The 25,534-nt window shown below is 36.5% G+C and overlaps 4 protein-coding genes across 6 annotated transcripts; 1 reads left to right on the forward strand and 3 right to left on the reverse strand.

The window, feature by feature from the left end:
* LOC114819731 (uncharacterized) lies at window positions 1–1,303 on the reverse strand. The gene is made up of 2 exons (XM_029089338.1): window positions 600–1,303; window positions 1–226 (listed from the first exon to the last, which is right to left on the reverse strand). Exons 1-2 carry the CDS (start codon window positions 1,301–1,303, stop codon window positions 1–3), a joined length of 930 nt encoding a protein of 309 aa, XP_028945171.1.
* Window positions 1,304–2,549: 1,246 nt separating this feature from the next.
* Window positions 2,550–4,915, reverse strand: LOC114819520 (uncharacterized). Of its 3 annotated transcripts, none has more exons than XR_011572926.1 (3): window positions 4,570–4,915; window positions 2,968–3,048; window positions 2,550–2,812 (listed from the first exon to the last, which is right to left on the reverse strand). XR_011572926.1 is itself a non-coding variant. In XM_029088472.2 (3 exons), the coding sequence occupies exons 1-3, from the start codon at window positions 3,425–3,427 to the stop codon at window positions 2,732–2,734; spliced, it is 396 nt and encodes a 131-aa protein (XP_028944305.1). In that variant the 5' UTR covers window positions 3,428–4,467; the 3' UTR covers window positions 2,550–2,731. The 3 variants fall into 3 exon arrangements, 2 of the variants coding, with proteins under 2 accessions (XP_028944305.1, XP_028944307.1); XM_029088472.2 differs by lacking the exon at window positions 4,570–4,915 and adding an exon at window positions 3,194–4,467; XM_029088474.2 differs by lacking the exon at window positions 4,570–4,915 and adding an exon at window positions 3,250–4,407.
* A 395-nt stretch (window positions 4,916–5,310) lies between these two features.
* Window positions 5,311–15,719, reverse strand: LOC114819519 (V-type proton ATPase subunit a1-like). The gene is made up of 18 exons (XM_029088471.2): window positions 15,259–15,719; window positions 13,509–13,553; window positions 12,566–12,688; window positions 12,311–12,418; window positions 11,831–11,944; window positions 11,564–11,737; window positions 11,291–11,428; window positions 10,913–11,020; window positions 10,667–10,774; window positions 10,408–10,556; window positions 9,471–9,624; window positions 8,589–8,749; window positions 7,630–7,836; window positions 7,340–7,523; window positions 7,164–7,247; window positions 6,701–6,894; window positions 6,553–6,612; window positions 5,311–5,978 (listed from the first exon to the last, which is right to left on the reverse strand). The coding sequence occupies exons 1-18, from the start codon at window positions 15,400–15,402 to the stop codon at window positions 5,774–5,776; spliced, it is 2,460 nt and encodes an 819-aa protein (XP_028944304.1). The 5' UTR covers window positions 15,403–15,719; the 3' UTR covers window positions 5,311–5,773.
* Window positions 15,720–23,385: 7,666 nt separating this feature from the next.
* On the forward strand, window positions 23,386–25,424 carry LOC103422840 (NEDD8-specific protease 1). The gene is made up of 2 exons (XM_008360893.4): window positions 23,386–23,555; window positions 24,410–25,424. Exon 2 carries the CDS (start codon window positions 24,434–24,436, stop codon window positions 25,106–25,108), a length of 675 nt encoding a protein of 224 aa, XP_008359115.1. The 5' UTR covers window positions 23,386–23,555; window positions 24,410–24,433; the 3' UTR covers window positions 25,109–25,424.
* The last annotated feature ends 110 nt before the right edge of the window (window positions 25,425–25,534 follow it).

The following is a 25,534-nucleotide window of genomic DNA, read 5'->3' on the forward strand; positions in this document are numbered from 1 at the left end:
CTAGAACCCTTCGAGTCTAGTGACTAGTTCTGTCCGTGGCTTAGATCGCCTCGCTTTAACATCTTTTCCATTAACGGAGAATTTTACTTTGCCCTCGTGGTCCGGTTTATCAAGAATTCTGGTAGCATCTGACGCAGACTTAGCAACAACTTGAGCAAAGAGTGATTGTTCACTTGGATGAACAGGCTTCTTCATAAAGATTGACTCTACACAATCTCCAAATTTCCTGCATATATATGATGAGTTAAAAAAAGTTAATCCAGATATTGTTGAACCTGATAATAATAAACCAATATTAAATTTTTATACCTAGTCATATAAAATTGATCATATGTTTCCATCTTTAAATTAGATACTCGACAAGATAAGGTCGGTTAAGATGATGCAAATTTTTTAGTTTGCCAAATTAGATCAACAATCCTCTAGTAATCACACTAATATTGTCCCAATTAACTACCTGCACAAGCTGACAAGTATTGGGTTTTATCACAAAGCACCTCGGTGCAATAAGATGTGTAACCATTCAATATAAGTTGCAATAATTAAAAAGAGAGAGAGAGAGAGAGAGACAGAGAGAGAGAGAGACTAGAGAGAACTACCAGTTTAAATAGCTTTTGAGTTCTTCCTTTGAAACAGGATGGCCCTTTGAGAATGTCAAGAATAAAGTTCTATCATTGTTGTCAACACTAGGTTGATACTGATCTGGCACATCATCGTTTGCTTCTTGGGGAGGCAATAAAGGTTGAGCCTCAACAATATTATGACCCTGCTGATTAAGTGAATAATTATGCTGAAACCATTGTTGTATTATTGGACCATTCAACATATTGGTTTGCAGGAAACCACTGGGTATATGACCCAAATATGGATATGGTGGGACTATAATTATATCCCATAAAGCTCTATCGAAGACATTGTCCATAACTTTCTTCATCTCTTCCCGGGCCTTCTCCTTGTTCTCAAACACAAACTCGAGTGGAATTTTTTTTGTAAGAAGAAGAAGACACAGTGTTCGGAACTTGCTACCAATTTCCTCCGACCCCGGAGGAGCGTAATTTGAATACAGATACTGTAAGCACATAATCGACTCACACGCTAAAGCATACAAGTCCCGGTCATGCAAATCTAACGTGCCCGCCATAAACTTGTAGTGAGTTTCTGTGTCCAGAAAATACCAAAATGCTAGGACAAGCTTAGATAGGTTAGGATCAAAACGTAAACCCAGCAGTCGAACGTAGATTGTGCGATCGATTGAATGGAATAGCTTTAGCTCTTCAAAGGCTCTGTAAGATGATATGTCCATGATGATGCAAGTGCCAGTGCTCTTGGAGCGTTTGCTTTTGAAAGGGCTGCAGGCTAGGGTTTCAGTGATAAGCAAGGTTTTCTCTTTGATATTTCAGTGATAAGCAAGGTTTTCCCTCTCCACACACCTTGTTATATAACAATTCTAATTAGTTGCCGAAAAGGGAAACTCTAATCTGTTACCCAACAAAAATCTCCACACGTAAAAGGGTTTATACTTTTACTATTGTATTAGGGTTTCAATACCCTTATTATCCAAATATCGACAGGTAATTCACATTCCTTTTTATTTTGGTTTTTGTATTCCTCAGTCTTTTGGATACTGTTACAATCCCCAAATTGTTAACCCAATTTTGGTTCCCAAACAATATCAAGATTTTAATCATAATCCTTCTGTGCCTGCCTTCCCTTTCTCCCTTTCATCTTATTTTATTTTTGTTGTAGATTTTTTCATGAAACACTGTACGTAATCAACAGAATAGTCGTTAATTGTGTCAGATTTGGGTTTTTAGCCGGTACGTGGCTGGATGTTGGAAAATTAAAAAGGAAAAAATTTAATTTACTTAACTATTTTGTTTTATGTTATTTTATTAAGATTTATTTTCCTTGTTCTTAAGGAATTTGGTTGACTAATTCAATTAGCTTGTGTCTTCTTTTTATTTAGGTTCCATTGTCCTTTTGGAGTTTGGTTTACTTATTTGATAGGTTTACTTATTCAATTATAAGTTTGTATTTTCACATGTGGTATAATATCTTAGTGGATAGGATGTTGGTTTTCACCCATACGTCCCGAGTTCAAAACTCTCTCATCCGCTAAATTATTGTAATAGTTTTGAACTCTCTCAATCTCTTGATCAAAAAATTAAGTTCGTATTTGTTATAAAGAAGAATGAAGATGTATTCGAGTTGTGTGGAATTAACGACAATGGGAGTCCTGGTGTCCTGGTGCTGATTAGGTTATGCAGTTACAATCGTACTCCTTGTCCCAATATGATTCAAAAGTTTCTTCATACATGAAAACAAGATATTGGTGATTCTATGATCATTGTAATCTTGTGATTCCAGGTGAACTCGACTTTTAACTAAGTTCTTAAAATCTGCTTCATTCTTTACTGTTATCTTTAAATCTAATTTGCAATGACACTTTTTGGGGTTAAATTCTTTATAAATATGTACATAGGAGTAAAATGATTGTGTTCAGCTAACATTATATCAACAAAATGCAGGCAAACCATAGTCGTATAATGTAAGAAATGAGAAAATTTCCAGATTTTGAATGTTTTCGGAACAAGATAATGTGGAAAATGTCTGTACAGATAGTTAGCTAGTGACTACAACAAAAGGAGAGGATCGAAAAAAAACAGAATGGTGTGTTTAGTTAGTGTGACATGGAATGATTAGGTGGATGGACTCCTCTTACTCTCCAAGGTTATTGAGAAGTAGGGAGGCCATTGTTGGTATGTTTTGTACAATCGAACGGTCCAATTACTTGATTAGCCTTTCGCTTCACCTGAAATTCTTAGAGTGTAAGCACATCAGTTCATTGGAACATTTGTAATTCAACGAATAAAATTCAATCAAGAAAAAGGTGCAAAGAGTACGATGGTGTTTCTCTCTCTATCTGTAAACAATGAATAGAGGATCGTCTAGGAAGCAAAATCATACCGGAGACCATGGACCCCGTTGAGGTTGAGATTTGCTGGGGGGTGAATTTTGTACTGCACCACTTTTCTTTGTCAAAATTTCCTGCAGAAACACTTGGTATAAGACTACTATTATCATGCTAAAGACTACAAAATGTGTCTTGTATCAAAACTGAGAACTAGAAAATAATCCGAGTGTTGAGTCAAAATGATTCGCTTCCACGAGCATTATAGTCATAAAAAACAACCTCGTGAACGGTTTCCACAAAATCCTTACAGGAAGTGTTGTTTGAAAGCAAGGTACCATTCAAACAAGACCCGGGGCTAATATCCTGGGACCCTCGTATGACATCAACATTTGGACGATGAAGCTCAGGATTTCCAGCTAGTTCTTCATATACGTTATTAACAACTGCTGAACATGCGTAGTTTGAGACTGAGCTTTGTTCTCGCAGATCTCCAAGAGCTCGTTCCTTAATCATGTCGCTACCTTCATCAACTTGTTTACTTTCTTCATCCAAGCTTTTATACTTACCATGGGGACTCAAAAGATTCTATCTTCAAATGAACTCACATGAACCTCTGGACTCTGATTCAAGATTCTATCATCTGCATTTAAGCAACTTGCACTCATCACACTAATTTCCTCTCCACTGAAATTGATTTTATCACCCATCAAATTAATCGGCTCTCCTGAAGTATCTTCAACTAGCAGATTCAAGTTTAGCTGGGACGTGAAATCTCCAGTTTCCAAGAAACTGGCATCCATATTGTGAGCCGTCACTGCACCTATGGTTTGAACTTCATCCAAACTGTCCAACTCCAAACAACAATCTTGGCAATTAAACTCAGAGTCATTCCTTGAGTCAAGGTTGTAACTCTCAACCATTGCTTTGTCTTCCGACACTGAAGCAAAATTGTCCTGGGACTTCACTATTTCTGCCTCATTGGACCTGTAATCTGACATAGCAGGTGGCATTAGAGAAAGGGTTTTAGAAACTTCTGATTCACTTGTGCTGACACCAGTTCCCTCTGCTTTTTTTAATTCAACACACCGAAGAGTAATTTTCTGCTGGGATTCTTCAGGTATAGTACTGAATCCATCCAATACACAATCTACATTCCTCGAAAACCTGTTCTCCGGGTTTTCTTTTCCACAATCAATTACAACTGTAGCTCTGGATCTCTTCAGAAGTTTGACATTCCTTGGTGAAACGACCACTGTTTTCCCATACCATTTGATCTCCTTCACAGGTCAAAGGTTTAGGCAGATCAACTTGTTCCCCATGCAGTTTATTGACACAATTACCGCTACACTGATCAACACATGATAGTTCTTGTCCCATAGATATTTGATCTTCATGAAGAGGAAATCTATCGAATTTGGCTGTCTGTCATATCACAAGTTCACAACTATTTGAGCTAGACTTAACCTTCAGACCTGCCTTGTGCATATCTGTTACTATCGATCAATAAGCAGACGAATTTCGCATTACCGAGCAAATCAGAGGTCAAATTGAATCCACATTATTTATTTTGAAAGGGGAAAAAAACCGTAGACGGCCAAAACAAAGTACAAGAGACGAAGCATAGATTCAACGAAAGTATAAGAGAAAACCCGAACCGAGTGGCTTGGATCTAAGGGGTTGGAGAGGCGAGCAGAAGAAAAAGGCATCATCTTTGGAGATTTTGTTGGTGCTGCTGCTTGAAACGGCGTCGTCTGGAGGCAATTGAAGCAGCGAGTCGTCTTCCCCTACGATTTCGATGAGGAGTACGTCAGACTCCATCCCTCTCTCTCTCTCTCTCTCTCTCTCTCTCTCTGGGTTTCTAGAAAGATCGAATGATCGGAGGCAGTTGCTACGGTTGGGTGAAGTGATCGAATCGAATGGGTGTGCGGAGTAGAGTAATGGAGTCTGCAAAATGTTTGCTCGTTTGTGGATCTTCAATTTTTCAGAGGATCGACGAGCGGCAAAAAGGATGGACGGGGAGGACGGGGACAAATAGACCGTGCGAGCACGTGACTACTGAGAGGAAATGACGAAAGAGTCCTCGCGGTCAACTTCGAGTCTATGACGATTAGCGTAGGCATAAGTGCGATGGAAGTGTGGATCATTCGTAGTGCTACATTTACCATCTATTCTATTTGTACAACCTCATTCCTATTAAAGAGAAAATACAAATGTTGGTATTGAGAGATAGTAAAAGGAGCATTTTTGTTAGATCAATGATTTGATCGGATCATTTCTCTTATTCACGTCGTGTTGAAAATGACATGATCCATTTTCTCAACGGATCTACACAAGCGTGGCCCATTAACGAACACGACATGCAAGTTAAATAAACTAAAGTCCTGTTACAAAACCAATTCCTCTGAATCTCTGATTTTCATAAACTTATAAATGTCACAACTGTAAAAAATCCAGGACCAATTCCCAGCAAAATCCGCACCTACCGTGCATGTGTGTGTAAGCTAAATAAACTAAAGTCCCGGAAAAGATGCACGGTATGACGATTCCCCAGCTCCTCTTTACAAACTGTGAACCTAATTTCCCTCCTCGTAATAAACGGAATACAAATCAAACTACACACAACTATGAAGGGAACTAACCATGACTCGTATCTGGAACCCTTTTATACCAATATTACACCAAAGAATATGAGCCACGACTTTACAGGTCTAGGTCAAAATCGAGCATCTTCCCCCTCCATGCCGCCTGAAATATGGCTCGCTCTCTCAAATTCCATTTCAGGCTGGAGATACAACTCTGCATTTCTTTGCGCTAAATACCATTCCTTCCAAAGAACAAGAAAACTGGTATACAAGTGGACTAATCCTCATCCTCGGTTATGGAGGCGAAGGAAAAAGGTTTGAACTTGTAGCCATCTCCGTGGTAGAATTTATTTTGATACTCCACCCAATGAAGACGCAGCGCATGGAGAAAAGCACTTAGCGTCTCCATCATGAGTAGTATGAACGCAGTTGCAAAGGCGAAAACTGATAACCCAATTAACCGGATAATGAAGTTGTCATACCTGTTATAAGTTTTCAGAAGTATGTTAACAATTGACCAATATGTGCAGCGTCAAATGCAATATAGTCTCTGTCCCATTGGGGAATGGCAAGCCAAAAAAGGTCGTACCCAGTGCACAAGGCTCCCGCTTTACGCAGGGTCTGGGAGAGGTGAATGTCGGCTAGCCTTACCCCCATTTATGGAGAGGCTGCTCCCAAGTCTCGAACCCGAGACCTACCGCTCAGGGTCTGGGGAATGGCAAGCCAATTTAGAATTAAAGAAATTTACTATGCCAGATGAAAAAAATGATCTTTAGTAAGCCTCTAAGACGGTGAGACAAATTACAAGCTTGCTAAGAAACTGAGGAAAATACAATAGTAAGATTAGGGCAAGTATGTAGTTAAGGTCCGGGGAGAGGATTTTGGGGTTGGGGAGGGAGCTCCATACTGTGTGACCCTTGAAAATATCGTAAGTAGATCTAGACTACAATCCAGGTTAGGTTTCGTGTGTCCAAGAGCAGGAAGAAGTTTGAGGAGAAGAACTAGCATTCATATGCACATGCATGCAATAATAAGAATGAAAGGGTTGGAACTCACCCCCAGGCAAGGAGGAGAACTTTCTCGTAGAAAACGGTCGACAATTCTGAGTGCGCCAAGCTGTAATAGGAGCAACAGATATCAAATGAAAGCTACCCCATAGATGAAAGAAACCACGGAAAAAGAAGAAGAATAAATATAGGTATACCTCAAAGCCCATAGTCGTAGATATGATGCTGTATTTGAAACAGCACCAAGAACAAACTCTATGGAGTGTATCATCTGGTGTACAAATACCTCACTGAAATTAAACTCTTCATAATGTTGCCTCGCAGAATCAGGTTCCACTTCAAGATCCATCTCTGAGGTGCCAAGCATCCCATACGCACGACCTTGAAACCTCTGAAAACGAACATAAGAAAAACATAAGTATCACATCTTCTCAAGCTCCTTAAGTCTCGCCTCAAACACTTATGTGAGTCAAAGACAAGTATACCTCTCATAAGTAAACCGAGTCCCCATAAACAGTTGAGAATACTAATCACTACGTAATCAAATTTTAAAAATATTTACAAACGCACAAACTTCAAGAATTACTAGTAAATTTTATTCCATTCCATTGCCATCTTAGAACTCAAGGACAGATGCCTAAGCAAGTTACTCCACAGTACCTCTGTATGAAGCTTCCTCAATATGAAAGGTTTTGGAAAGAGCATCCATGGAACTGCAATTAAAGCCAAAAGCAACAAAATGATCTGCAAAACCAGAGATTTGTTAACCATAACATAAAATACCACATAAGAAGTTGCATATACGAAGTAAAGGAAAAGAGGAGCAGAATGCATGCCTGAAGTGGTCTTTGGCCCCAGAATAATTGATTTTCACCAAGATCATCAGTCGGACTTAAAAACATGTAAATCATTACATGATAGAGGTCTGCCTGAGATCCTGTACACCACTTGATGACAACAAGAAGTGAAAGATATCCAAAAAGACTGTTAAGAAAGATCATCTGTGGCACAAACTGGTACCTAACAACAAGATGCAGAATAAGTCAAACTTCTGTGCACTTCATTTCAAAGTAACACAAACGGCAAACTGACAAAAAAAAAACACATTTGAAGAGCAGAGACACACCTTATATCAAGCGAGCTGCTGAAAAACCTTGCATTGAAGTAACTTAGTAGAATTCCTAAGTTCATTTGCACAACACCCAACAAAATTGACATTTTCATTTTGAGAGAATTCAGAAAAGGGAGTTCAGAACGACTTCCACGCCAACTGGGATCCACACCAAATGGGTATGGATCTCTGTACTTGATTAAGCCAATAGTGTGCGCCTCACTGCTCAAAAGAAGACAAATTTATGATAAGTAGTCAGTTTTCTTCAGAGGAAAGTCTTTATATTAATTAATCATAAAATAGGGGATAGTTTTCAAGTCAAATAAAAGTGATAGAGAATATGTCAAACAAATAGAGCGCCAGAAATGCCTAACAAAGAACAGTTAATAATTAAGTAGATCAAAAGTCAGTAATATATTTTAACAGAAATGCAGGGTTCTAGAAGGGGAGAAAGGAGGTGCCACAGTGACGCACTTTCACAAGTTGGACATTCTGTAGAACACAACAATAGTGCACTATGGACCAGAAAAATACTCCAAAAGAACACACTACCAAACTCCATCAATCAAGAGGGAGAAAACCCCCATAAATCAAACAAGGGATGACCCTTTTCACCCTAGAAATGACCCCTAGAGGAGGAGGCAATGAAACCCCCAGTCCATCCAAAACCATGGTGAAACATAACTTAAATTAACAAATTTTGTTAATATCTTTATATTTTTAGATTATTTGGAAAATATTGAAAATTCTATAAGCATTGATCTGTAATTAAGCCAAAACAAGCAGTGCAAGAGCAGACAGGCAGTGGGGGTTTAAGCACATGGATTCTAGAAACCTCAATTCTCTAAAACAATATATTTGTGGTACACTGTGACACATAAACTCGTTCTAAACAACCCAGCTGAAGGTGACTTTAATACATGATACAACACAAAGGCAATTGTAGAGTAGAAGACTTAATATAGAAAGACTACCTGCAAGCAGCATCTCTACATTTGTAAGCAGACCCACCAAATATGTGAAAAGGAACAGAAAAGAACTCATTGTAAATCAACCCACAGTAGATTGAAAATAGGGACATCAAGAGTAGTACATATCGCCCACCAAATAGCATCTCCATAAAGCTCCCAAGTTTCTGGTAGGAAATAATACGAAATTTATTGTTAATAAACTTAGGAAATACATACAATCTCCTATTTTACATGTTAAATGCATGTTTTGCGCTTGCATTTGAGACACCACAATATTTTCGTTCAGACAAAATTGAACCATCAGATCATGTGTTCAAAGATCACTGCATTATCATCCAGTCCTTGTCCCTTTAGGGTCATTCCTCTCAAACAATAGCTATTAGGACTAGGAATTGTTTCAGCAATACACCTGATAAGAAATGAAAGCTTATCCTACTCCCATATGAAAAAAATTATTACTTCTGCTGCTGTTACTGCTTTTATTAATTAATACTATCATCGGTACCGCTATAAGAATGGCCCAAGACATGGGATATGTAAATCTAGGTAAAGATATCATATTGGTGCTAAGTCGCTAACTAAACCATGGCTGCAGTGTTGTCTTTGTACCCCAATAAATGCAGGCTTTGTTATATGATATGTTGCTGAATGGTGTTGACACAGAAACAGTGGCAGCCATGAAAAAGCTCAGGGTAAAAGTAAGAGTGGCTAGGATTACAACACATCTTTCGACAGGTTCTGGAGAGTGCAAAAGATGTACTTTTAGTAACAGCTGCTAGTCATGAACTGGAAAATGGTACATGATTGGAAGCATCTAGAAGAACATTTATTTATTATAACCATATCAATATGATTCATTACAATCTTCTGGTAGTAAGGACGCACCTGAGCACTGAGTTTACTTTCACGAGCTATAAGAACTAATGCTCCGAGCAATAAGCATATTCCATGACCCCAGTCCCCAAACATCACCGCAAAAAGAAATGGAAATGTAATACAAGTGTAAACTGCAGGATTGGCTTCTTGATATCTTGCAACACTGCCAAATTCATTAGACACAGATCAGTTCTATTGCTAGACCATAATTCCAGTATTGCTCATCATCTAAACTATTGGGTTTTTTTTTACAAGAACTGATAGCGGAAAACAACAATTGGGCTGATTTTTTAAAATTGATTCACTTACAATTTTCACAAGGTTGTGAAAAATGCTAACATAACTGCTACTAAACAGGGGAAGTGCCTGATCATATTTACAATGGATCCCCTCACTTATATCTATGTTCTTTAACCACAACTGATAGATAACTTGGACAACTCACAACCTTTTAGGATCTCTATCAATTATAAAGATTTAATATGAGTTCTAGAATTTAGCTATTTTTTCAAACCAAGTTAATAAATTCAGTTCTCGCATCATACATGAGAGCAAAGAACAACTTGATTGTTTAGATGTAAAATAAAAGTTCAGTAATAACTTGCAGCAAATCCCCACCTTCCCGTCCCTCCCATTCCATACCTAAACAAAACCCTAACTATCTAAGCTCCACCCTTTAATAGGTTGGACAGCAGGTAATTTCTACTCTTAGTTTAACTGTCAACTGAAAATAGCCATGCTGTGTACTAAATCACTTGTACCAGCACATTGGCTTCCTTCCAAATGTGTCAACCATAAACACCTACCAGTTGTGAACCGTGTACAAACAGAATGTAATTCTTAATCCTGAATACCCATCATTTACAAAGAAAATGAAGCATCAATTTAAAGACAATGTTCTTTCAAAAAACAGAAGAAAGTGTCTGAGCAGCATATTTTAACTAACCCGTATGCATCAACAATTTCCTGAAATGCACTTGTAAAGCGGTTGGTTCTGAAATATGTAGGAGGTGAATCTACTGTATCCATCACATGAAATATTACTCCCACTTGCGAACTGCTATCAAATGTAGCACGTTGCAGTGCCTCCTGAATCTGTTGAACCATAAAACATACAGGTTACCTCAGTTTTTGCAAATATAGGACTTGATATATTATACCCACTTCATAACAAAAAAATTGATGTAGAAAGCAACACAAGTTACCTTAGGTTTTGCAAATATAGGACACCAGCCCTCTCCAACGAGACATTTTTTTGTAACATCAAAGTTTAGCATATTCAAGGTATCATATACAGCTTTCTCCCTTCTTACCTGGGAGAGAGGGTAGAAAACATGACAAAGTTGTCAGGATAAAACTAAATCACTAGTGCAGTCGTTAGTTATACATTAGCACAATATTTTTTGTTAGAAATAACAGTTAACCAGAGACAAGCTTCAGAAATTTCTTACCATGTTGATCCATTTTGCTAGGTGAAACCCTACAGATGTAAGGGCCTTATTTCTGTGACGAATCCCTGCATCCAAGGTTGTTTCCAATTCAGCAAGACGTGATGAAACCTGCAACCCAAAACCTGAACTTTCAGCAAAACAGAATAGAGCTTTTGTTACAATTAGCACGGCCTGCAATTATAGGCTATAACACCCCAAAAAATAATAAAGGGAGTAGTTGCTAAAGATGCATCAAGCACATATCAGATACAAAAGAACAGTGAAACATATTAAAGTTTTGTAAACATGTTCGAAAGAAATAGATTCCCTCTTACAGCTTGAAACTTGTCTCCAAATTAAAAATAAATGAATTTCCAACACTCTTAACAAAATACATACTTCTCTAGTTATTTGCCTCTGCTTAGTTATATCTTCAGGAACAGGATAGCAATTCGCACCAAAGGCCTCACAAATTTTCAAAATCTTTGTTTTTGCCTGCATCCCGGAGAAGAACACTACAAACACTGTTTTCTCAACCTGCACAACTTTGAGGAATTACTAAAGAAGTTCATAGACATTATCATTCTACAAATAAAAAAAACTAAGAGAAAGCACATGAAAGATAAGTATAAATAAAAAATAGATCCTTTTATAGAGGCAAAAAAAAAAAACCATTTCAGTAGATAAAGGATCCATGATCTGTTCATCTGCTGGGGCATGGTTGAAAAGCATGTTGCCCCTTGTAGCACGAAACAACATCCTCTCAAACCTGAGAGCTTTGGATTTACAAATAATTCCACTAACAAATCTCAAACCAGATTGGTCTGATGGGCCAGGTCTGATATCCTGTAAAATACAAAATCAATTATAAATGAAACCATAGTAAAAGGTTTTGCACCAAAAGCACATCAAAGCTAGTAAGGCATAATCAACAAGTACCTGCTCAAGTAATGAAACTTCATCACCATAGTTATCATTTGAGTAAATATTCTCATCTAGTTCTCTCTCCTCTGAAACCGCATGGCTGTTACTTGAAACAAGAAAGCCACTTGCCTGAAATTGACCACATAAAGATATATAAGAAGGAGCCGAAAAAATGTATATGAAATTAGAATTAGAGAGTAAGGCGTTGTAATTTGATTCGTTTTTTAAATTGGTGACTTCAACATACAGGAAGGCACAGAAAAAAGCATTGAAACTAGAATTAGGGAGTAAGATTTTATAATTTATTCTTTTCTAAAAATGATAAATTCAATATATAGGAGATTCATGAACAAAATGGGGTTGGAGAAAACCCGATCGTAGGCCAAGCCTCAATCAATGCAACATGTGCACAAGAGACACTAATGAAATATTCTAAAAGAAAGGGAAGCCGACAATACATCACGAATACTGAAGATAGAAGATAAAGCCAGTTACCTTTTGCAATACCATCTTGAACTCGAGTAGTTCATTGTATGAATGTTGAAGTCTATCACTATTAGAATTCATCTCAATCAGCTCATGCTCATGCTCGGCTAATTGTATCTGGAAATGATTCAAGCAAAGTAATTCAAACTATCAGTTTTACATAATCAAATGCTCCCTACCCTAGGGCTCAATTGGTCAGTGTCATTTCGGACTTTTAACTTTCAGATTAACAACAAATGCAAGAGTGCTGAGGTAGAAACAGACCTCTAATTCCTCTAAGTCAATATCTGGTTGTAAAACAGGATGTACAGATGAAAGTAGACCAGCTTTACTAATTTGATCTCTGAAAAACCGCAGCTTTCTTGACATTTCTGCACATCGCTTTACCTGCAGAAGTCCTCAAGAGGATATAAGACAAAAATTAATGATAATCCAACACTATCCACTATAGAATTATCATAGTAAAACTATGATCACCAGCTTCTCTGAAATTCAATTCCAACTTCCAAATTTCATCACTTTGAGAATATATAGAGGTCAACTATACAGGGGCAACTTGCACAGATTTTAGGCAGAGAAAAGGACTACCATAGAAAAATATTCCTAGTGTAACACCCATACCTTTCTATCTTCTGGTAAATAACCAGGAAAGGGGGCATGCACAATCCAGTCTTAATGATGGGTAATGAAGGTAAACTTACAATGATATGGTAAGAATTTCACTTATGCCCCTTCAATTTTGGAAACTATCCCGCTTTATCCCCTAAAAAGAGATTGAGAATCCCTGCATATTATGAATTCTCTGCAACATGATCTTCATTCCAACCCCGTCCAAGATTCTGTTAGATCTCTTGCATTATACTTCCATATTTTTGAAAGAATTTTGGACGAAGTTGCACACAAGCCCACATTGCAACAAATTCATAAAACAGGGCAAATGAACTAATCCTTTTCTTAGGGAACAGATTGAAACAGAGCAAAAAGTTGAGGGGACCATAGGTTTTCTTTTCCAGGATTTAAGAATATGCACATTGCACACTAAAAACTGAAAGCATAAAGGCTCTAAAACATCAGAAATTTAATGATTTAAACATGGAAATATTAAATTCGCAAAATCTTCCACCATTACTCAAGAAAGATAGATGCTGCAGTCCTAAATATTCAGATTGCAATGCAATTGTAGTTCTAATCAAATCCGAGTATATACCTGATTAACAAATGTTCGTTGGAAAGGACTTTTATCAGCATTTAACTGCAAAAACCAAAAAAAAAAAAGAGGAAAAGAAATATGACAATCAGCATATACTAAAATTAGAAAAAAGGACTATATTGCATATTCCTTTGAAGAACTTATATGTATGTGCAGCGACCAGAAAATAAATATAGAGCAGTGCAGAAACTGGGTGCATTCCTTAACTTCAAAGAGATATATCAGAAAGATTCTCAAGCCACTTACCAGTTAGACCACCTGTGGTTTGAAGCTTTATCAAGAAAAAAAAATATCAAATTACTTATAATTCAGACAGCATATGTTTTAAAGCTTTCAGTTTCACAATTTTGCATTTTCATTTCCAGACATACCACCACACTCATAAAAATGGAGAATTGGTTCCCTGGAATGACTAAGATAGATTTTGACAATGTGCAATTTGAAGTCTTAGAATAGTTAGGTGCTACAGAAAGCCCAGTAGATCTATAAAGGTAACAACATAACAAACTCTCAAACCACTTATTAGTTACGACCATGAGCATAACAAACTTCTAAATAATAACCACTAAGCATGTACCTCCTCAATTTTCCTGTAAACTTTGGAACCATAACGAGTATAGCTACTAGTTCAAAACTATCCACAAAATTAATTTGCATACTATATAGCAATCCAAGTAACTCTAATTATGTGATCAATATAGAAAAACATGGAAAAATATTGTAATTCAAATTAGTTCCACAAATACATGTGGATGTGCAGGAAATCATCTACATGACAGCAAAAAAACCTTTGGAAAAACTAGGATTGTCATAACAAATCAATTCCAAAAATCGGTAAAACTTGGCAACTGGAATATGTGAAATTCCACATCATAAACAAAGCCCAACTAGTCTATACCAAAGGAGGGTGCTATCCAAAAAACCCAAAGCAATTCAGCCAAAGCTGCAAAGGTTCCAATCCTTCAGACCCAAAAGTACTTTATTTCTTTTGTCAATCACATGAAGTTAGCTAACCTGATCTAAATCAGAATAGGATATAAGCATAAAGGACATAGTCAACTCAAATGGAATACAAAGCTAAAATTATAACCCCTCAAATGAGACGAAGTTCTATATTATTTAACCGTCAGTAGAGTAAGCTGGTATACGAACTCAATATTGACAAGTACAAGAACTTATTCTTACTAGAGAATTACTCCAATTAAGAAAAACATGCGGTTGTCATGCACAATGTTGGTAAGACATCAAATCTCCTATCTTTAGGGAGAGGGTCTCTTAATCTATAACTTAGAACATAACACTAAACATTTCTCAATCGACCGGAAAATTACCACTCGGAATGCAGGAGGTGGCCCCCATGGAAACCCTTCCTCAGTGAGAATTTATGCAACACACAGAGATCTAAAGAATTTCCAGCCAAAAAAAAAAGGTAAACGAAAGGAGATCAAATACAATGTGAGTAAGTTCCAATTTAGATCAACCTAAATCCGCAATCTCTCCCCCCGAAAAAATAAAACTTTAAGATGAATTCCACTGAATAAATCATAAATTCTAAAATTTAAGTTCATCAATCACTAACTCCCGCTATCCACTCAACTAGTTAAAACACACATTTGAACAAGCTGATGCAAAAATTATCATCAATCCTAATGCAAACAATGAAATCCCAACTTCCGGCCACTGAACAATGCCAAATCAAACCGAATTCACGAAACAGCGAGTCGGATCTGAGTTTCCGAAAACTTACGTCTCGGAATTGGAGGAGGCCGAGTTCGCCGAGGTAAGAAATGGCGCGGTGGGCGGACTCGACGGGGATGATGAGCTGGACGAAGGTCATCTTCTCGGAGCGCATCAGATCCATGGCTGGTAAGTTGTCGATGAACTTCTCCATTTTCTCGGCAACCAAACAGAAAAGTCCTCTGCTTTTTGTTTCCTTTTGCCTCTGGATCTGAAACTCTTCGTTTGGATCTGAAACTCCCTTTCCCTCTCTCTCTCTCTCTCTCTCTCTCTTTCTCTCTTCTGGTTGTGATCTGAGAGAGTGTGTGCGTTTTGGAGTGCGTTATTCGGAGGCTTTCATTTGCGGGTTTTCGCTTTTTTTCTTGGCAACTGCCATTAGAATCGGAGAATTCGCATCACTTTCCAATGCCCCGATGTGGAGTTGAAAATATTTTTTTATTAAACCGTGTCCCTTTTGCGAAAAGTTGCTGTTAGTGTTCACTTTAATGAAAAATCATATTTTTAAACTAAAAGTGTTAATCTTGATACTATTCATTTTATTCTTTATTTTGTCCTTATCGTTAAAACTCAAAGTTTTCAAACTCTTTTCATTAGTTTCCTTAAATTTAAAAGAATCCTGAATTCTCATCTGAATGAAAATTAAGTTTTTAAACTATTTTTTCATAAAAATCAGTCCTTAAATTATAAGAATATGCCAATTACATCCTAATATTATATTTGAAGCTACTATATTCAATTTTCCGTCAATTTAAGTCACGTTATGTACATATATATACATTGGAGGGTAGATTGGTAATTTTAATAAATAAATAGTGTAAGAAGTTAGGGGTGGGCACGGTGCGGTTCCACCCTTAAACTGGAACCGAAATCGGAATATATCAACGATTCGGTTCGGTGTGTTTCCGCTTAAATTTATTACTAGAACCTTACGGTTCGGTCTACTCCGATTTGGTTCTTGCTGGTTTACGGTTCCGAATACTAAATTATTTGAACACCAAATCATCATGCATTCAAATACATCTTCTAAAACTGATTATATAAAGTTGCATACAACACATCTTTTTTAATGCAAATGTCTTTGGTAGTGGCACCAATTCAACAAAAAGAGACAACTAAAATACATATGCATTGGTCAATCAGTCAACAAACAAAAAAAATGATGAAGCAAACTGCAGGTTTTCATACTTCAGAGAGCAAGCAGGAAGCAGCAGCTCCTGTACACAATCAGCAGCTCTTATACACAATCAATTAATCAAACAACATATAATCAAATCAAACAATTTATTCCAGAGAACAAACAGAATCAAACAACTTATTTTAGAGATGAAGCATGGGCTTCCCCAGTTTTAAAAGTTTGAAGAAGCATCAAGAAAAAAAAAACCTCAAGAAAAATAAAAATCATCTCATGCTTATCTCATTCTTGTCGAAACTTCAATATAAAAAGTGTACATTCTTAAAAGTTTGAAGAGTCATAACCCACATTTCCTACACATCTTATGCATTTGCAGTGTTCCTTTCTAGTCATACCCACATATGTTATACTTGCTCAATCCCCAATTTTAAGGCATTTAAACACATTTTGACTGTCACTATGCTCCAAATTTCAACTTGCTGCCACAGATTTAAACAAAATCTGTTGACAAATTTCAACTTGCTGCCACACACAGATTTAAACAAAATCTTATGCATTTTGACTGCCATCTGCAGGTTTAATGTATGCATTTTGACTGCCACTGATTGAAAGAGTAAATTATAAATTCCACTAACTATCAATAGTAGCAAAAGGGAACATATAAAAGTGAAAGATTAAGGAGAAAAGGTGATAAGGAAGGTGCTAAAAAATTAAAGTTACATACATACCATCACTAGTAAAAGGTGAAAAGCTAGGACTGAATAGTTTATGAATCCCCAATACTAGATGTGCCACCATTCCTTTTTGCAAAGATAAGGTTGAATAGAAACTATACAGATTATGCATATATGTTTCAAATTCAAAGTGTATAGTTTGTAACTCGCAAAGCACTAAAATAGGATGGGACTAAGTGACAAGTACCTTACAGCCACTTACATTCAAATCAACTATATGTTTGCAATTCTTCACCAGGTGCGCTATACCTATATCTGTTACCCTAAAATTCAATGCATGTTCACAAATTCAGTGAATGCAGTTCTTCACAAAACCTCCTATGTAGCAGCAGAGACGTCAAGAAGCAGTTCGAAAGAAAATACGAGCCCATGCCATTGATAAGTTGCACATACAAGTCAATTATCTGTTAGCAAGCTAAAGTAGAAGTAGGTCTAACATTATCCTTAAGTTTGTCTTCTACACTTGGTTAGTTGGTTCATGTTCGTCAAATGCATCAAATTCCTTTATGGCTTGTCAAGATATTACTAATTTTCAACATAGAAGACATCAACTAAAGGAACAATAGCTAACAGGTTTGAGACAGAGGGGAAGATACAAGGAGAGAAGCATTAACGAGGAGCAATTCCCACTCTACAAAAGAGTCATAATCCAATTCATTTGACCAAAAAAGATTACACATTACAAGCAAAGAGCATCAACAGTTCACAACCAGAATACCAGAAATGTAGAATCTTGGCCTAAATAGTCACACAGAAAGCTAGCAAAAGAAACTACCATTACTATAGACAAAGAATCCACATCTCAAATAGCAGTAACACGAATGGCATCACAACACTCTCTTGTCTTCCAAATGCAAATTCCCTAACATTGTCAACAAACATTAGCTCATAGGATACGACAGGTTACACATTCGCATGTGGGCATGTAATGTAAGAGAAAAAATCTCTATATTGGGCTGCAAATCGCAAACTGGATTAACCATAAACCAGCATATGCATAGATGACCCAGAAATGCACATGACCTTTGCAATATCACCAAATATTTTAGGCATGTACAGTTAGATATAGATAGAGAAAATACCAAGAAGGGAGGACGGAGGACGAAGTGTCGTGAGCTGTCGCGGATGAGGGATGATGAGGGTCATCGCAGTTGAGGATGAGAGGTCGTGAGTGAGGGTCGCCGAGGTCGACTGTGTCTATGTGAAATGGGGAAATTAGGATTCAGGAATAGGGTGTGTGTGTGTGTGAAGTCGTGTGTGTGAGTGAAAGTGAACCCTAATTGGGATATGATCTTCTGCTTCTGCAATTTAATGAAACCAATTTTTCAACCTATTATACCATGACATGTGTGTGTGTGTATATAATTTATTTATTTATTATTAATAAAATGGTTCAGTTCGATTCAGCTGGTTCTTGGTCATTCGAAACCGGAACCGGTTTGAACAGTCCGGTTCGATTTTTCACTCAAAGTTGACATTTCCGGTCAACACGGTTTTTTTTCATACGGTTCGATGCGGTTTTGCGGTTTGGCGGTTTTTATGCCCAACCCTATATGGAGTTAACTTTAGAGGGTAAATTAGGCATTAGATTCACAATCCATATGAATGTTAAGGGTTTAGAGACGAAAAAATGACGGTATTACACTCTAAAGTGTGTCAAGTGACTTGAGTTATAAAAAAATTGTATGAAAGAGCCTTGAATATAGTAGTAGAGATGAAATTAGCAATTTTTAATTAATTTAGGGACTTATTTTACCTAAAAAAATAATTCATAGACCTAATTTTTACTGAGGTAATAGTTCAGAAACTAACTTCGTCCTTAAAAATAATGGAGAAAAGTTTGGTTATATTATTTATGTAATAAATACAATTAAAAATAAAGAGTTTTAAGGTTGGCGGTGGGAGCACGGTGGTTAAACTGCGGTCCTAATCTGCCATACCGAACTTTCATAATGGCTATAGTAGAAATCAAGCATTAGCATTGAAAGTGTACTAAATTTTAAAGTTTATTCATACTTCATCACCTTGCTGTTGACAACCTCCAATGCTACTAACTCGATATAGGGCTCGTTTAAATAGTATTTTTGAATGACTCAAAGCGTTTTGAGGGAAAACATTTTTAAAACCAATCATTGGTAAAATGCAAATTATTCCTAGAAATACACTTGAAGTGCTTCTTATGAGGATTTAAGCCACTGTGGTGAACTCTATTAATATTTAAGTCAAAATTGAAAATTTCAGCAACTCTCCAATAATTATTAGCACGTGAGTCACATTGGTGAAACCAGAATTTCAGGTTATGAAGGTCATCTCACAAATGTTATAAAATAAAAATAAAAACACGATGCAACACCGCCTATAATGCTATCTCTGCAACGACATAGCAACACACTCGCTCATCTAACTCTCAACCATCTCTTAGCCATTGTTTGGTTATTATGTCATCCATCATCAAAATCCAGTATTGATCCATCTCTTCTCTCTGTCTCTCTCACAGTTGTGCTCTCTCTAGATTTTTCGTCTGATTCTGATGTTTATTTGCTCGACTGTTTTTTCAATTCCACCCTATTTCCTCAGCACATTCCGACCAGTTGGGAGCCTTGTTAATTGGCGAAGGAAATAACCTAATAGAAAGGGCTAACGAGAACATGAAAATTGCACATGGATAGAAATTAGAAGCATAATTCAAGCCTGTCAACAACCACTCGCACCATGTGAAAAAGTTTAAACTCTAGGAAAACCAGTTCTTTCGCCTACTTCTTCTAGGTCTGGGTTTAGTTCGGTTCGATTTCCATTTTTTGTTTTTTTTTTTTCAAAAAATGAAAAAAAAAATCTGATCTGAGAGTAGGCATTAGAATTTACGGGCATAATGTTCTATATTTTGGTGTCACTGAGACTTCCAATGCTAAGAAAATCAGTCATTAAGTATACCATGGAGTTTCAAGATATTATAACATTGGTCATGTATTAACATGCAGATACGTAAATTTTCTAAAATAATGAGTTTTATGTACCCATGTTTTTGTTAAAATGTAGTTTGGTGCATGTTTGTATGCACTTATGTGATATTATTATTCTTGTGGTGATGCTTACTTGTTTGATTTGTTGTCATTGTAGGTAAATTACTATGTCCAATCTCACATCTCACATCAAAATGAATGAGTACAGAGATCGTGTTGTATTGGTCAATACTTGAGAATGTTAAGTTTTATCTTTCTAACAAGGAATTCTTTTAGGAGCCTGATTCCCCCCCCCCCCCCCCCCCTCTTTTGTTGCAGCCTTCCGCAACGAAGAAGTATGGACAATATATTGGAACGTGTGTGAAGGTTTTGGATATGACTGGTTTAAGGCCCTTGGCATTTAACCAGATAAAGGTATCTCTTGCTATAGCACGAGCCTCTATTTGTTTGCCATTTGTTTTTCTTTTTAATTCTTTTTGTAAGGACCCGTGAGATTGACACTTTGTATGATCTGTTGATGCAACTTTTGACTATTATCTCTACAATTGATGACTTAAACTATCCAGAGAAGACGGATACATACTATATCGTCAATGTCCCATACATATTTTCCGCCTGTTGGAAGGTTTGTATCCTAACAACTCACAGCACATTTGGACTTACAAATTGGGTTTAGAAAATAATATCCAAAACAGATAATTAAATAAAAAAATATTAATTTAATTAATTCGGTTCAATTTCTAGATCACTAAAACTGAACCGAACCAAAAGAATTCAATTCGGTTTTGTTTTTTCGTTCAGTTCGGTTTTTTCGATTTTAGTTCGATTCGATTTTTTGTTTTTTTGGGTTTTCAGTTTTTTGAACCCACCCCTAACTTCTTCTATCCCCTCTGGTTGGGCCCTAATCTCCATAAAAATCTTTGGAGATTATAGTGATAACTCTAGTTTTTCTCTGTGAAACAAAATTTCAGCTAGGTCCATAACCATTATGGTCCCTTCATGGCTCTGCCCTTGGTGAGCCACGCATATGAGACTAAAATGGAGCTCCCTGTTAATTGTTAGCACGTGAGTCGCACATGTCAAGCTACAAGTTGCCTCACATGTGAGCGTACTACCAATTAATGGAGAGTTAACAAAATTTTCAATGTTGGCATAAATCCTAACACGTTTCACCACATGAGCTTAAATCCTAATTTTTTTTACCACATGAACTATCTTTCGACTACCCTATCACTGCATGAACTATTTATCTAATTAAGCCTTTGTATTAACCTCTCACCATCCTTTTCTTGGCTACATACTTGGAATTTGAAAATCATTAACCCAAACATTACCATTAAAACAAACCAAACCGTTCCATTGTGTGCGATAAAGATGTGGACCTACAACCGACTCAGACCGGACAGGACCGCATGATAAAATAAGACGAGAAAAATTAAGGAAATCTAATGAAAAGGGTTTCAAATCTTTACATTTTAATAAATAAAAAAACCACCCACTAACTTTATTTTAATAATAAGAACAAAAAACTAATAAGAAAGATAAATTAAAAAAAAAAAAAAAAAACTAACAAACCCAACCTGCGCTCGGGCGCGTACCCCTCTCCCCTCCCTAACTTCAAACACTCCACTTTTTCCTCCTATCTTTTTGTTCCATCGTCAGCTGCATTTATGGTTTTTTTTTTTTTTGCTTAAAATAAGAAAAATACTTCGAATTATATTGCATTCTCCTATTTTATTTTTGTGGTGTTATTTTCCAATAGTAGTCATGATGACGAGAAACTTTTCAATGTGCCTAGAACACGGGGTGTTACATTTTATACAAGTTGTGAGATTCATATGTTAAAAAATTAATAACACAAACAATAAAAATTTCCACCACTTATATAATAACACGTGGTATTCCATTTGTGTTATGGACACAAGAAAAAATTTCTCCAAGATGACACCCAAGCTCAAGAAATTGGATGGAGAGTTACATTTATTATTGTAGGTATATGAAAAAAGTGAGGAAATTTTAATTTGGTAATTGAAAACAACTTTTTAAATATAATTACTGAGAACATAATCTTCTCAAGGTTTTGATCTAAAAAGTCACTTCTGGGTTCATCGTTTTCGGCACAATAGGTGCTTTTACAGGACCAAAAAAAGTTTAAGTTTCAAACCTTATGAAACTGAACCAAGAATTAAACACTATTTATAAAGCTCCACTAATAAGTAGACACTATTCATGAAACTAGACCAATAAGTAGACACTATTCATGAAACTAGACCAATAAGTAGACACTATTTATGAAGCAAGACTAATAAGTAGACACTATTTATGAAACGAAAACAAGAATTAGGCATTATTTCCAAAACAAAACCAATAGGTATAAACTATTTATGAAATTAGACTATACACTATTTATGAAATTGGAGTAAGAACTAGACAATATTTATGAAACATAACCAATAACTAAGCACTATTTATGAAAGTAGACCAATTACTATACATTGTTTATGAAACTGGACCCAATAACTAGGCATTATTTATGAAATATGATTAAGAACTAGACACTATTTATGAAAGTGGACAAAAAACTAGGCACTATTTATGAAATTGGACCAATTAATAGTATAGTACTATTTAGTTTCATATATAGTGCAGTTTCATAAATAGTTTCAATTTCATAGATAGTGTTTAGTTTCATAAACAGTGTACACGTCTTGCGCGCGGTCATATTTTTTATTATTTTTTTAATTGTGTCATTTTCATTAAAAATTAAGTTTTTTTTGTCATTTTTATTATAATTTAAGGGTTTTTCATTAAATTTTGATTCTTTTTCATTAAATAAAGTTACAGTATAATTTTTTTTTAAAATAAACTTAACCCAAGGCATTTTCATTAAAGTTTCCAAAAAATTAATCGGGTAAATTCCAGTACTCTCTCTACTTCAACACAAACTATAGTAGGGGCATGATACGATCCAATTCTCAATTCCCTTAATCAACCTGCAAGTAGCACAAGAAAGCTATGGAAGAAGAGGGAAGGAGAGATGAAGGAGCAGAGCTCCAAATATTTTTGTATTTAATTTCTTTGTTGTAAATTCTGATCTCCTCACAATACTGAGAGTTAGTGCTCGTATACAAGTTACAACTTATCATGTCAGCTGGACAATTATAACAAACTATGTTAAAACAGGAATAAACCTAATAATCCCAAGAATTAAACCCTTAATAGTGATTAAGCTAATCACTACTTACAGATCATATCAGGGTATATTAGTATTTTTATATTAAATTTTGGTTATAAGTATCATGAAATTAAATGGTGACTATAAAATTGATTATTTGTTCAAATATGCAGGCCTCGGCGTGGCACTGCCGAGCTCGTCTACCAGATCGATCGGAGTCTCTTTCCTTGTGTCCGTACGAAGATTCGAGCGCGCGCGAGAGCTTCTTCTTCTCAATCACGACCGTTTATCTCTTCAAATCACTCTGTAAGTTTATCCTTTCTCTCCTCTCGTTCTTTTCGACTTGTTCGCTCGCATCAATGGTGGCACCACCAATCCCTGAATTGTTACACTTATGATCTCAAAAAATGTTTAAAGAATTCGAGAAATTGAAGAAAATATGAAAATTGGATCGTGTTTTTGGTTTTGCTTGAAATTGATTGATAATTTGTTTTCCCCAAGCTGTTTGTGATGTGGGTAATTTCTCTTGGTTAGGTTTGGGTTTGTAGTAAAAAGGGTTTTAGTGACGACTGTGAGTCAATGGGATTTGTTTTGGGTGAAGTTGGTCTCATGGGGTTGTGGGCTTTTTGTTGATTTTACTTGGTTAAATGCTATAAACAAGTAATTAGGGTTTAGGCTATGTTATGCTCCTAGTTTTTCAACCTATTTTTCGGATCCTGAGAATCGAAAGAACTGTATGTTAATACTGGAATTTTATTTTGTTTATGAGTTGACGTACGAATTGCGAATCCTGGGTTTCGTTGTTTCTTTTCTGCTGAGTTGTTTTTTGTGAATAGAGAACAGCAGTGTAAAAGGATAACCGGTGCTTCTTGCAAAAATCACTTGTGCTTTTGAAACCAAAAAACATTTTCTCCAAAAGTACTTTCAGTCATTTTAAAAGCACATCCAAACGAGCCCTAATTTTAGTGTTTCAAGATTTAGTATTTTGTTGCCAAGGACAATTTTTATGAGGTTAGAGTTGGCACATGGTGTTCATGGTCTTACTCTTCAAAGGTCTATTTCTGAGGATTGCTTTCGTTATATGATACTATGTTTTGCAAGTACTGAATCGTTGCTTTCTATGTATCGCCGAATTTGGTTTCTGGTGATTGGTTGATCAGGAATACACAATTGATATCTACCAAATGGGAAAACCCAATCCTGATGAAAAGATTCTCAGCTACAATGATGTTGTACTCAGACGATCAGACTTGGATATCCTCAGTGGCCCGTATTTTCTCAATGATCGACTCATCGAGTTTTATTTCAGTTACCTGTCATCATGCTCTGAGGAGATATTACTCATTCCACCTTCAATTGCATTCTGGATGATGAATGCAGTTGGTCAAGGCCTCCACGAGTTCCTGGTACCTCTTAATTTGCCTGATAAAAAACTGGTAATCTTTCCAGTCAATGACAATGAGGATGTGAGTGAAGCTGGAGGTGGATCTCACTGGAGCCTACTTGCATTTGAGAGAGATTCTAACGTCTTTGTTCATCATGATAGCAATGGAGGGATGAATAGAAGGCACGCTAAAAAACTGTATGATGCGGTTGTTGACTTCATGAGTGTCTCCAGTTCAGCAACTAAGCCCACTTATCAAGAGTGTAGTGATTCACCGCAACAAGTAAACGGTTATGATTGTGGCTTGTATGTGTTGGCTATTGCAAGGGTTATATGCAGCTGGTACGGAAGTAAAGACAAAGGTGAGCAGACTTTGTGGTTCCATGCTGTGCGCGAGCAGGTCACTCCATCTGTTGTTGCTGCAATGCGAAACGAAATCCTGGAGCTGATAAGAGGTCTCATGCCCGTGAAGTGAAGTTTGCCTACAAAGTGAGAGTCGATGAAGGGGAGAGCGAAATCTTATCCACAAACAAAGTTTAGCATTTTGTTTTTGGTTAAAACAAAGTTTAGCTTTCACTGTCTCTGGTACTTGACATATACAGAATCATGGATCGTTCTGCTTGCTACAAATGATATTATCTGCACGAACGAAAGGTTGTAGGCTAAACTAATAATATTGTGGTTCAAATTTACCTTCAACGAGAATCTAACTTCAGCTCTCACTTACAAGTGAGGAGGAAATTCATTTTCTAATTAATTGTATATGAAAGTATTCTAGTGTCACCCACTAATTATCATGTTAACGTGATCAATGCCTTGGCACGTTTCACAGATAAAATGAATCCTAAATTGTTTTTTCACAAGGAATGCATATTTATTCGATTGTACTGGAACATAACGC

The sequence above is a fragment of the Malus domestica genome, chromosome 11 (assembly GCF_042453785.1).
Source record: "Malus domestica chromosome 11, GDT2T_hap1".
Lineage (NCBI taxonomy): Eukaryota > Viridiplantae > Streptophyta > Magnoliopsida > Rosales > Rosaceae > Malus > Malus domestica.